The sequence below is a fragment of the Pongo abelii genome, chromosome X, assembly GCF_028885655.2.
Source record: "Pongo abelii isolate AG06213 chromosome X, NHGRI_mPonAbe1-v2.0_pri, whole genome shotgun sequence".
Lineage (NCBI taxonomy): Eukaryota > Metazoa > Chordata > Mammalia > Primates > Hominidae > Pongo > Pongo abelii.
The window spans coordinates 141,775,809-141,790,284 of record NC_072008.2 but is presented as its reverse complement, the minus strand read 5'-3'; the positions used below and the strand labels follow the sequence as shown (position 1 = coordinate 141,790,284).

The 14,476-nt window shown below is 38.1% G+C and overlaps 1 protein-coding gene across 1 annotated transcript; it reads left to right on the top strand.

The window, feature by feature from the left end:
• The first annotated feature begins 1,103 nt into the window (after positions 1-1,103).
• On the top strand, positions 1,104-14,454 carry LOC100460011 (putative SAGE1-like protein). The gene is given in 13 exon segments (XM_003779737.3): positions 1,104-1,313; positions 6,717-6,849; positions 9,621-9,761; positions 10,391-10,531; positions 10,782-10,916; positions 11,175-11,285; positions 11,556-11,696; positions 11,945-11,982; positions 11,984-12,087; positions 12,719-12,824; positions 13,075-13,462; positions 13,833-13,926; positions 14,310-14,454. Coding segments are annotated over 13 exon segments (1,887 nt in total).
• Positions 14,455-14,476: the final 22 nt, after the last annotated feature.

Here is a 14,476-nt window from a genome sequence, read left to right as displayed (position 1 = left end):
GTTAGCCAGCACATACACTATCTTTGCGCTTTATCTCTGGTAATCCTTATGAGAGCGCCATGAATTAGATACTGTTTTATGCCCATTTTATGGAAATAGAATCGTAGAGTGCACATTTAAGCAGCCCTCACAGGTTTAACCAGTTGGAAAAGTGACAGAACCTAGGTCTGTCAGATTTCAGAGATTACACACACAAATACTATATGACATTGCCTACCGCTGTGAGTTCAGCAGAGAATTCCTTGTTTATATGGAAATAACAAAGCTGATAGTGTCCAGGATAATTGGCATCAGTTTACAAACCCTCTGTACCCCAATTTTGGTGATTTTAAGTGGGGTCGTCTGTCCACTAAATTAATCAGATCTTAGGCTGGTCACATTTCTGAAATTTTACACCAAGTTTGTGTGTAAGGGTATTTTTCCAGGGAAAAATATCTATAGATTTCTGCAAGTTATCCAAAGAGGGTTAGGCTCACTACTCAGCATTCTCTGGATGATAAGAGAATGCCTCGGAGCCTACACCCTTTCAATGGGAAGAATAGTGTCAATTTCTTTGCCATTTATGTTCTAGTTTTTAATCAGAGTGTTGTAGTCACACACACATAGTTAGCTATGAGGAATATCCGCAGATGCTGGTTCAAACGAGTCAGTCACTTCAAATGAGACACTTCAAATGAGTCAGCCAACTCCACCTGAAGAAGTTTATACTTTTGGCTGTGTGTTTATAAATAATGGGCAGGTAGGATAAGTAGGACAGTGTATGTGCTCCTTAATACATACTACTCCTTTGAGCTTTAAAAAATGAACTTGAAGAATTCAGTGAAAATTGGCATTCTAAATATTAAAGTATTAATATTTAGAATTATATTTTTAGTTGGGATGGTGGTGTAAGGAAGGTCAGCCCATTCTCAAACTGAGCTGGAGGCATAAGGGAATTGTTTAACTTGGTGGTGTGAACCTATAGGAAGTAGTGAGAGTGGACTGAGTCATGACTTAGGTAAAGGGAGATGATTCTAGATCACGGAACATGATATAGATTCTAGATATGAGATTCTAAACTGTGTTTGGTACTAAGGCACACATTACTAAGACAGTCTGTGATCATGTACTCTCAAGAGGATCATATATTTCAGCTGTGTAGCACCGATTTATGTGTCAGTTATGTTCCAGTTATAAATCAAAGTGTTCTGGTAACACACATAGTTAATTATGAGGACTATCTGCAGATGCAGGCTTCTCCACTTCAAACGAGTCAACCAACTCCAACTGAAGAACTTCATACAGTTGGCTATGTGTTTACAAATGATGGGCAAGTAAGACAACTATTTCTGTTTCCGCCCTAATTGTGACGTTCTTAGTATAATTACTTGCTTATTGAAAAAATAAATGTGAACTATAGGTGTTAATTCTCTTGATTTAAAAGATAAAACATGACACAGGAATTCTTATGTGAACATAAAATGGGAACTTTTTGAACCGAGTGGATTCATTATACAAGAAACTGATGTTTTTAATTATTACATTTAATGCTCATAATTGTTCTGCAGATGTGTATTACTAGATCCCCTTTAGTAAGAAATCAAGGCTGACAGTGATCAAATGGCTTGCCCCAAGTGACACATGATAGGAGATTGAGCCAGGGTTTGAACGCATACCTTTCTGACTCCAGAGTCTATATTCTTTCCCACTCCCCACAATAACTCCTTTCATATTGAGATTACAGTCTACAGTCTGTTGCTCTTATCCAAGTCTCTAGTGCTCTATCTAAAAAATGACTAAGTATTCCTCGTGGAATATGAAGCACTAGGTGATGTTGCCATAATTGGATTGTCCTAATGGAGATCTTAATGTGAGTTTTGTGTTGTGTATGAGATAGACATACTAACTTCACCATTAAAACATGAAGACAAAGGAGATTGAATCTGCAGTTGTGGAACAGACCACTGGTATAAGGACACAGGTAGGCAATAATCTCTTCTGTAATCAAACCAGACTAAAGTTATTCCACCACAGTCCCAAAACTCCTCAATTAATTAAACTTTTCCTCAATTTTCTGTGGCTTTATTTTCTCTTTTTTAACAATAGAGATAAGAATCACACCTCACTCATAGGGATTGGCCAAGGATTGAGTTAATACATGTAAAGCGTTTAGAACAGTAACTGGATGGTAGTAAATGTTCGGTAAAAATGTTTTCACACATTCTAAGCCCCTATTTTATAGGAAATGAAAATTGGAAAAATTTTAAATCAACATTATATATAAATATGTTTTATTAAATACTATATGTAATAAAATTGATATAATAAATACAAATATGTTTACTGTTATTAATATTTATTATTAATAAAATAAATGTAAATTTTATTAAGTATTAATAAATTTGTGTAATAAATATTTATTATTAATAAATATAGATATATTTATTAATAATAAATATATAATTTTATTATATTGTTACATTATATTATATAATATTTTATTATAGATAATATATTATAGAATATATTGATTATAGATAATATATTATAGAATATATTGATTATAGATAATATATTATAGAATATATTGATTATAGATAATATATTATAGAATATATTGATTATAGATAATATATTATAGAATATATTGATTATAGAGAATATATTATAGAATATATTGATTATAGAGAATATATTATAGAATATATTGACTATAGAGAATATATTATAGAATATATTGACTATAGAGAATATATTATAGAATATATTGACTATAGAGAATATATTATAGAATATATTGATTATAGAGAATATATTATAGAATATATTGATTATAGAGAATATATTATCTAACATATTGATTATAGAGAATATATTATATATTGATTATAGAGAATATATTATATATTGATTATAGAGAATATATTATATAATATATTGATTATAGATAATATTATATTATATAATATATTGATTATAGATAATATATTATATTATATATTGATTATAGATAATATTATATTATATAATATATTGATTATAGATAATATTATATTATATTATATATTTATTATAGATAATATTATATTATATTATATATTTATTATAGATATTTGTAATATATTTATTATATTATAATATAATTTATTATAAAATATAAATTTTATTAAATGTGCTCCTGCATATTTAATACAGGAGCATATTCTTTGTTTTTCAACTTTTATGTTTTGAGGTACATATGCGTGATGTGCAGGTTTGTCACATAGGTAAACATGTGCCATCGTGGTCTACTGGATCTATCAACCCATCAACTTGATATTAAGCCCAGTATCCATTAGCTATTCTTCCTGATGTTCTCCCTACCCCCATGCCTCCCCCGACAGGCCCCATTGTGTGTGCCCCCAAGCCATGTGTCCATGTGTTCTCATCATTCAGCTGCCACTTATAAGTGAGAATATGCACTGTTTGGTTTTCTGTTCTTGCATTAGTTTTCTGAGGATAATGGCTTCCAGCTCCATCCATGGTTCTACAAAGACATGATCCCGTTCCTTTTTATGGCTGCATGGTATTCCATGGTGTATATGTGCTACATTTTCTTTATTCAGTCTATCATTGCTGGACATTTGGGTTGATTCCACTTCTTCGCTATCGTGAATAGTGCTGCAATGAACATACGCATGCTTGTATATTTATAATAGAATGATTTATATTTCTTTGGGTATATACCCAGGAATGGAATTGCTGGATCAAATGCTATTTCTGCCTGTGGATCTTTGAGGAATCACCACACTGTCTTCCATATGGTTGAAGTAATTTACACTCCCACCAACAGTGTAAAAGCAGCCCTTTTTCTCCACAATCTTGCCAGCATCTGTTGTTTCTTGATGTTTTAATAATCTCCATTCTGACTGGCAAGAGATGTTATCTCATTGTGGTTTTGATTTGCGTTGCTATAATGATCAGTGATGTTCAACTTTTTTTCATATGTTTGTTGGCCGCGTGAATGTCTTCTTTGAGAAGTGTCTGTTCACGTCCTTTGCCAACTTTTTAAAGGGTTTGTTTGATTTTCTTTTGTAAATTTGTTTAAGTTTCTTGTAGAGTCTGGATAGTAGACCTTTGTCAGATGGTCAGATTGCAAAAGTTTTCTCCCATTCTGTAGGTTGTCTGTACACTCTGATTATAGTTCATTTTGCTATGCATAAGCTGTTTAGTTTAATTAGATCCTGTTTGTCAATTTTTGCTTTTGTTGCCATTGCTTTTGGCATTTTTGTCATGAAATCTTTGCACGTGCCTATGTCCTGAATAGTATTGCCTATATTTTTTCTAGGGTTTTTATAGTTTTGGGTTTTACATTTAAGTCTTTAATCCATCTCGAATTAATTTGTGTATAAGGTGTAAGGAAGGGGTCCAGTTTCAATTTTTGCATATGGCTAGCCAGTTCTCCCAGCACCATTAATTAAATAGGGAATCCTGTCCCCATTTCTTGTTTTTGTCAAGTTTGTCGGAGAACAGATGGTTATCGCTGTGCGATCTTATTTCTGAGTTCTCTATTCTGTTCCATTGGTCTATATCTGTTTTTGTACCAGGAAAACGCTGTTTCGGGTACTGTAGCCTGGTAGTATAGTTTGAAGTGAGGTAGCGTGATGCCTCTAGCTTTCTTCTTTTTGCTTAGGATTGTCTTGGCTATTCTGGCTCTTTTTTGGCTCCTTATGAATTTTAAAATAACTTCTTCTCACTCTGTGAAGAATGTCAATGGTAGTTTAATGGAATAGCATGGAATCCCTAAATTACTTTGGGCAGTATGGCCATTTTAACAGTATTGATTCTTCCTGTCCACAAGCATGGAATGTTTTTCCATTTGTTTGTGTCCTCTCTGATTTCCTTGAGCAGTGGTTTGTAGTTCTCTTTGAAGAGGTCCTTCACGTCCCTTGTTACCTGTATTCCTAGGTACTTTATTCTTTTTGTAGCAATTGTGAATGGGAGTTCATTCATGGTTTGTCTCTCTGCTTGCCTGTTTTTGGTATATAGGAATGCTAGCAATTTTGCACATGGATTTTGTATCCTGAGACTTTGCTGAAGTTGCTTATCAGCTTAAGAAGCTTTTGGGCTGAGACGATGGGATTTTCTAGATATAGGGTCATGTCATCTGCAAACAAAGATAATTTGACGTCCTCTCTCCCTAGTCGAATACACTTTATTTCTTGGTCTTGCATGATTGCCGTGGCCAGAACATCTGATACTGTGTTAAATAGGAGTGGTGAGGGAGGGCATCCCTGTCTTGCGCAAGTTTCAAGGGGAATGCTTCCAGCTGTTTCCCATTCAGTATGATATTGGCTGTGGGCTTGTCATATATGGTTCTTATTATTTTGAGGTATTTTCTTTCAGTGCCTGGTTTATTGAGAGCCTTTAATATAAGGGGATGTTGAACTTTATCAAAGGCCTTTTCTGCATCTACTGAGATATTCATGTGGTTTTTGTCATTAGTTCTGTTTATGTGATGAATTACATTCATTGATTGGCCTATTCTGAAACGACCTTGCATCCTGGGGATGAAGCCAACTTGATCATGGTGGATAAGCTTTTTGATGTGCTGCTGGATTCAGTTTTCCAGAATTTTATTGAGGATTTTTGCGTCGATGTTCATCAGGAATACTGGCCTGAAGATTTCTTTTTTTGTTGTATCTCTGCTGGGTTTTGGTATCAGGATGATGCTGGCCTCATAAAATGAGTTAGGTAGGAGTCCATCCTTTTCAAATTTTTGGTATACTTTCAGTAGAAAAAGTACCAGCCCTTCTTGGTACCTCTGGTAGACAGGAGCATAGTCTTGGGTTATCCTTTGATGAAAACAGCTTTTAGTTTACCTACTATACCCTTGAATTTCATGTTTTATCTACCATCAACATTGCAAAGCATGCCCTACCCCTGTCTGTCTCCAAGATCAACATATTGGAATAAAAGATTTATCATCACTTAACACATATGATGCTCTCAGAAAAGGCAAGTTAATTTTAATCTAGTCTCAGTGAAACAAGGGAAGGTAAAATACAAGGTGTTATCCAAAGTCAAACATGGTTTAGTCAAGATTAATCAGAATGCTTGGGAAATGAAGCATATAGATACATATAGGTAGTGATACATATAGATATAATGATATCTATATGTGTCTATATGATATACATAATGATACACATAGATATTGAAGGGTAGGATAGATTGAAAAGGTAAATGTTCCCACCATGGAGGTGTGGGAACAATTACCTTTTCAATCTATCCTACCGTTCACTATCTATATGTATCATCTAATGAAGTATTAATCAGTATTTGTTAATACGTAGTTTTAAAGCACTGAAAGATAAGAAAGGTATTTCTTTTTTTTTGTCCCCTAACAAGGGCTGAGACAAAATGATGTGTAATTCATTAGAGATATAACCATATGTTTATTCCTTTGGTTGATGAAAACCACTCATTCCCCAAGCATTCTGATTTATCATGACTGTACCATGTTTGACTTTGGATAACACCTTGTATTTTACCTTCCCTTGTTTCACTGAGACTAGATTAAAATTAGCTTGCCTTTTCTGAGAGCGTCGGGTGTGTTGAGTGATGAGAAATCCTTGACCTGTGACTAAAACTTTATATTAACGATATAAATGCATGGCTGTGTATGCATATGAAGACTGTGACTTTGCAATGGTTGGATTTGTCTTTAATAGAATATGTTCACTGATGTTTTTCAGCAAACAAGGAGTGATGAAGTAAATCAGGTTGCAACAGGGCATCAAAGCAAAAAGAAACGTTCGAGAAAATCCAAGAGACACTCTTCATCTAAGAGAAGGAAGAGTACGTCATGGTGGTTAAACAAACAGGAAGGTGAGGGGGAATCCAATCCTTGGGCCTCAACCATGTCAAAGGACATTTGTAGTCATGTCCTTGAGGGATGAACAGATATGAGCACATTTGCAAGTGGAAGGGCAAGGTTCTAATTAGGCGTAACAATTTGGAGTTGCTGCAAGCATTAGATGAATGAAGCAGGTTCCCGAGGCAGAAGGAGATGGTGGGCTCAACAAGAGGATGGGTCTGCTCACTTTCTGCCTGTCCTCACATTCCGCTCTAACCCAGTGCAGTCTGGCTTCTTCTTAGTGTATTCCAATGAAACTACTATCATCAAGGTCACCAGTGTTTGCTGCACTTTGGCATTAATGTCTCAGCAGCATGAGACACAGTTGTTTACTCCCTCCTGCACGGAAAGCTTCTTGGGTCCCCAGACACCTGGATTTCTTACCCTGTTACCAGAGACTCATTTTCCCTCTCCTTTTTGTTTTTCTCCTCTCCATTCCCACCTCTAAATATTTCAGGGCGCCAAAGCTTGATCCTAGGCTCTCTTCTCTTCAATATACTATCTCCTTAGGTGATGTCATGCCATCTTAGAATTTTAAATGATTCACACTATAAGAACTCTCACCATTATACTTCTACACTACAACTTGCTCCTGAAATCCAGACTCAAATACAACTACATGTGTGGTATTTCTATTGAGTGTCTAATAGGCATCTAAAATTCAACTGGCTCTACATGTTCAAATTTCTGACCTCCCTCTCTCCAAAAATACACTACTTTCAGCCTTCACTATTTCAGCTAAAGATACATCCATTAGGTGAAACATCCACAAAGGTGTAACAACCAGCTGTTCACAGGTATGGAGGATTGAGAAGTCCCGGTTTTTAGAGTTTGTAGGTATCCATAGTGTGGATAATCCCACCATGATCTAGTTCAAACTGTCACGTAAGGTGACTAAACCAGATTCGGGAAGAGTTGGCAGCACTCAGCTCTCATGGTTGGTTGCCTAACACCTCCTGAACACTCCTGGTGTACTTTTACTTAGTAGTTCAAGTCAAAATACTTAAAGTCACTTATGAGTTATCTTATGATTCTTTTATTACTCTCTCATTTCCCATCTCTTAGCAAGTCCAGCAGTAGATGCCCAGCATAAATTCTGCGTCCAACCATTTCTCTCTATGCCTCCAGTGCACACTGCCGTGATCTCTCTCCAGGCTAGTACAATGCCTTCTTAGCTCTGTGTTGCTAATCTTCGCTCATCTATCGCATACTCTCTAACCCTGTGGCTAGATAATTATGTCAGCACGTAAATCACATCATCCATGTCCCTCCTGAAAACCCATCCTCATCTCTCATAAGCTCTCAGAACAGACCCTGAACTAGCTTTGGTCTGCGAGCCTCTGCATGGACTGGCCTCTGTCACCCTCTCCTAACGCGGATCCCACCCATTTCCTCCTGGCTCTCTCTGCCTCTGTCCTTCACCTCTGTAGTGCGCGGTCCATCCCCACTCCATTCCCTACCCTTGGCCTCACCGCAACCTGGAACTCTCCCTCTGCCTCTGCACAGGAGGCTCTGCTTCTTTCTCCAAGCCCTGCCCAATGGCACCTTTTCAGAAGGCCCTGCCAAACCAGCTGCAGCCCCGGGGGCTCCCTCTGCTGCTGTCTCCCACAGGCCCATGGACTGCTTCCCCAACACCAGCCCAGCGCTGTTTGTTTTATTTGCTCATTGTACATGTATTGTCTGACTGCCCCAAGAGGATGTGAGCTTCGCAAGGGCAGGGAACGTTGCTCTCTGGGCTGTTTACTGCTGATCCCCAGCTCCTGGCATGCTGCCTGCCACAGATGATGAATAAATGAAAAAGGTGTCAGACCTGGAGTGAAAAGAAAGTCACTTTTTCTAGACAAAGGGGAAGGATCTGTAGAATCATAAAAAACACAGATGTGTGATGATGGAGTGGAGGTAGGAGTGTTCAACTCCAATAGCCCCCTCTATTTTTTCAGAATATTTGAGGTAGAAAGGAGGCAGGTTAAGGAGGGCTCAATTAGTCTCGCTTCCTGCTGTGTACAGCAAGGCATTTATAGGTGAACTATCAAAATAATATCAAATGAGAAATGTAAAGGGCAGCAAGATGATACAAAATGATGAGAACAAAAACCTGTGAATGTTTATTCTGCTGTCGTACTTGTTTACTGCATGTATTCATTATGCCAAGAAGTAAAAAGGTAGTTTTATTGTATTATCTAACCTGATCTTTGTTTGCAAGTTCTGAGATTTCCACGTGGTCAATCCTTCTGTTCCATGAAATAAATAATTCCCTAGAAACTGATTAATACATAGCTGTCCCTCTGGGGGAGGATGGGACAAAACATACCTATCTTGCAACTGAACCTCTTCATTTGGTTTCCAGATGCTAGCGTTACTCACAATGTCCATGAAGAGAAGATAAAAAAAAATGACCAACCAGCACCTGGTAATGTCGTCACTACTGTTCCACCAGCGCTTATTAATATGGCAGCAGCTGGTATTTCATCCATGAGTACCAGGGATCAGTGTAAGTTTGCTAACTTGGTATACTGTTCTACTTCATTTCCACTATGCACTATATGCATAGTGTCATGAGGGAAGAAGGTAATTTCGTTGTATTATCTTTTCTGGCCTCAATTTTAGGGTTCTCAAATTGCTACCTGGTATATCCTCCTTCTTTATGAGATAATTTCCTAGATACTGAGCATCAGAGGGGTATGCCTGTGTGGTTGACATAATGCACTTACCTCACAGCTCAACCACTTCATTTGGTTTCCAGATGCTTCAGTCACTCACAACGTCTATGAAGAGAAGATAAATAACAACCAACCAGCACCTGATAACGTCTTGTCAACTGCTCCACCACGGCTTCATGATATGGCAGCAGCTGGAATTTCATCCACAAGTACCAGGGATCTGTGGATATCTGCTTATCAGTTGTACTTTCCTACTTGGTTTCTCTAAGCAGGCATACTTTCATGAATGGTAGAAGGTAATTTTGTTGTATATTCTTTCCTAGCCTCAATTTGAGGGATGTCAGATGGCCACCTGGCATATTGTTTTCTTTGATAATTTCCTAGAAATTGAGCATCAGAGGGATATACCTGTGGGGCTGACATAATGCACTTACCTCACAGCTCAACCTCTTCATTTGGTTTCCAGATGCTATCTTCAATCCCAATGTCCATGAAGAGAGGATGGTAAATAGTCAACCGCAACTGGATAATGTCTTGTCAAATGTTCTATCAGGGCTTATTAATATGACAGGAGCTGGTATTCCAGCCATGAGTACCAGAGATCTGTGTATGTTCGCTTTCTATTTGGATTTTCCTACTTGGTTTCCATATGCATGCATAGTGTCATGAAGGGGAGAAGGTGATTTTGTTGTATTATGTTTCTTGAGCTCCATTTGAGGGGTCTCAGAACACCACCTGTCATGTCCTCATGCTCCATGCAATAATTTCTTAGAAGCTGAGCATCAGAGGGATATACCTGTGGGTCGAAATAATGCACTTACTTCACAGCTCGAACTCAACATTTGATTTCCAGATGCTACCGTCACTCACAGTGTCTGTGATGAGAGGATGGAAAATGACCAACTGCAACTGAACAATGTCTTGTTAACTTTTCCACCAGGGTGTGTTAACATGGCAGTAGCTGGTTTTCCGGCCATGAGTCCTAGGGATCTGTGTATGCTTGTTTACTACTTGTACTGTCTTACTTGGTTATTATATGAAGGCATGGTGTCACAAAGGGAAGAAGGTGGTTTTGTTTTTATTATCTTTCGTGACCTCAATTTGAGGGGTTTCAGATCACTACCTGGCATATCCTCTCCTGCTTAATGAGATAATTTACTAGAAACTGATTATGACAGGGATATACCTGTGGTGTTGCCATAATGCACTTACCTCACAGCTCAATATTTTCCTTTGGTTTCTAGATGCTACCATCAATCACAATGTCTATGAAGTGAGGATGGAAAATAACCAACCACAATTTAATAACGTCTTGTCAACTGTAAAACCAGGGCATATTAACATGGCAGCAGCTGGTATTCCAGCTATGAGTACCAAGGGTCTGTGTATTTTTGCTTATAAGTTGGATTGTCCTACTCGGTTTTCATATGCATGCAGTGTCATCAAGGGAAGAAGGTGATCTGGTTGGTTGTAACTTCTTTCGTGAGCTCAACTTGAGTGTTCTGAGATTGCAACTTGGCATACCCTATCCTGCTTCATGAAATATTTTCCCTAGAAACTGAGCATCAGATGGATATACCTGTGGGGTTACCATAATACTCTCATCTTACAGCTCAACCTCTTCATTTGGTTTCCAGATGCTGTAGTCAATCTCAATGTCCATGGAGAGAAGATAAATAATGGTCAGCCAGCATCTGATAACTTCTTGTCATCCGTTACACCAGGGCTTATTAATGTGTCAGGAGATGGTATTCCACCCATGAGTACCAGGGATCAGTGTATGTTTGTTTACTAGTTGTTTCTACTTGGTTTCCGTATGCATGCAGTGTCATAAGTCGAAGAAGGTGGTTTTATTGTATTATCTTTCATGAGCTCAATTTCAGGGGTCTCAGATCACCACCTGGCATATCCTTCTGCTTTATGAGATAATGTCCTAAAAACTGAGCATCAGAGGATATACCTGTGGGGTTGACATAATGCACTCACCTCACAGCTTGACATCTTCTTCTGGTTTCTAGGTGCTACTGTCACTCACAATGCCCATGAAGAGAAGATGGAAAATGGCCAAAAAGCAGCTGATAATATCTTGTCAGCTGTTCCACCAGGGCTTATTAATACGTCAGAAGCTGGTATTCCAGCCATGAGTACCAATGATCTGTGTATGTTAACTTATAAGTTGGATTGTCCTCCTTGGTTTCCATATGCATGCATGGTGTCATGAAGGGGAGAAGGCGGTTTTTTTGTATTATCTATTGTGACCTCAATTTAAGGGATTTCATATCACCACCTGGCATGTCCTCCTGCTTTGTGCAATAATTTCCTAGCAAGTGAGCATCAGAGGAATATACCCTGAGGGGTTCACATAATGCACTTTCCTCACAGCTCAACCTCTTCATTTGGTTTCCAGATGCTACCATCACTCACAATGTCAGCGAAAAGAAGATAAAAAAACAGCCAACCAGCACCTGATAACTTCCTGTGCACTGTTACACCAGGGCTTATTAATTTGGCAGGAGCTGGTATTCTGGCCATGAGTACGAGGGAGGCTCTGTGTATGTCTGTTTACTGGTTGTACTGTCCTACTTGTTTTCCATATGAATACGTGGTGTCATGAAGGGAAGAAGGTTGTTTTGTTGTATTATCTTTCATGAGCTCAATTTGAGGGTTTTCAGATGGTCACCTGGCATATCCTCTCCTGCTTTATAATTTCCTTGAAACTGAGCCTCAGATGGATATACCTGGGGGTTGACATAATGGACTTACCTCACAGCTCATCCTCTTCATTTGGTTTCCAGACGCTACCATCACTCACAATGTCCATGAAGAGAAGACACAAAATGACCAACCAGCACCTAATAACTTCTTGTCAAGTGTTCCATGAGGACTTATTAATATGGCAGGAGCTAGGATTCCAGCCATGAGTACCAGGGATCTGTGTGTGTTTCCTTATGAGTTGTACTTTCCTACTTGATTTCCATATGCATGCATAGTGGCATCAACGGAAGAAGGTGGTTTTGCGGTAATCTTTTCTTGCCTCAGTTTCAGGGTTCTCTGATTGCCACCTGATATATCCTCCCACTTTATGGGATAATTTCCTAGAAAATGAGCATCAGTGGGATATCCCTATGGGGTTATCATTATGCACTTACCTCACAGCTCGACCTCTTCGTTTTGTTTCCAGATGACACCACCACACTCACAATGTCCATGAAGAGAAGATGAAAAACAAGCACCTGATAACTCCTCGTCAACAGTTCCACCGAGGCTTATTAATCTGTCAGGAGCTGGTATTTCATCCAGGAGTACCAGGGATCAGTGTATATTTGTGTATTGCTTGTACTGTCCTATGGTTTCCATATGCATGCATAGCGTCCTGCAGGGAAGAAGGTGGTTTTGTTGTATTATCCTACTTGAGCTCAGTTTAAGGGGTCTCGGGTAGCCACCTGGTGTATCTTCCTGCTTTATGAGATAACATCCTAGAAACTGAGCCTCAGATGGATATAGCTGTGGGGGTGACATAATGCACTTACCTCACAGCTCAACTTTTTCATTTGGATTCCAGATGCTACTGTCATTCACAATATTCAAGAGGAGGAGATGGAAAATGGTCAAATGCCTCCTGATGGCTTCCTGTCAAATTCTGCTCCACTAGAGCTTATAAATATGACAGGAGATCATATGCCACCCAACGCATTGGATTCTTTCTCTTACGACTTCACTAGTCTCAGCAGAGAGGAGCTGCTTTACAAACATGATAGTAATTAATTTGGGGTAGGCACCAAAAACTACAGTGTCTCTGAAGGTGACCCACCAGTCACAGCAATGTCTTCAGTGGAAACTCCACAGATATCTCCTGCCATGGCAAATAAAATTAATCAAGATATAAAATGTCAATTAATGAAAGAAGTTCAAAGGTTTGGGCAAAGTAAGTAGTGCAAGAATGTCTATCAATGAAAGCATGCCAAGTCTCTCATTCTATGATTTAGAACAGAATTAAGCTGCCTCTTGAGCTCATTGTTGGGCTGAATTGGATCTGTATATGATTTAGCATGACTTCCATTTAATTTTACTGAAAATTTCTAATACATCTGCTTAAATGTTTTGTTTTCCTTTGTTAGTGTTCACAATAGTTTCCTTAGTAATATACAGATGTTGTGATTTAAGCATTCAAAACACAAACACTATGTAACATTGTAGCCCATGGAAAATGTATACTGTGGTAGTGGATGCACTAAGATTGAGGTATATTTCATTTTCATAACTCTAGAAATACTAATGTTTTTAAATATCTTCAGATTATGAAAGAATTTTCATTTTGCTTGAAGAAGTACAAGGATCTATGAAAGTCAAGAGACAATTTGTTGAATTTACCATCAAGGAAGCAGCAAGGTGGGTGCAAAAAGTAACTCTGCTGTTGTTTTAAGCACTTGCGCCCAATTTGGGACAGGGGCAGGAACAAATCATGCCTTGTTCTTCCTAATCCCTGGCCCTCAATCGTAGTCATGCTACTTCCACAGGCATTTAGGTTGATATTATCTTATTCTAACACTTTCCTCCCATGCCATGGAGCCTTCCAAATTTACCATAATCTGGGAGTGGGCGTGGGCCCTCACTTGACTCACTTTGTATTTTTCTAGTTTGTATCTTTCCATGGGGATGCATTTTTTATTTGCATGTAGATTGTGAACTCTATTTTGTATCCACTACTACCTCTTACATCTCATAGATGCTGTAGGTATCCTCTGGTTGATGGAATATCTCTTTAATTTCAGGTTTTAAAAAGTTGCCTTAATTCAGCAACTCAAAAAGGTGCTTAAAGAAATAGATTCCCACTGCCGTCTCAGAAAAGTTAAGCATAGGAGAAAAAAAAATTGTGTTAGTGCAAAGACCAAGGAGAAACAAGGACACATGCTGTAGAATAGAATAGGTTATTGCTGAA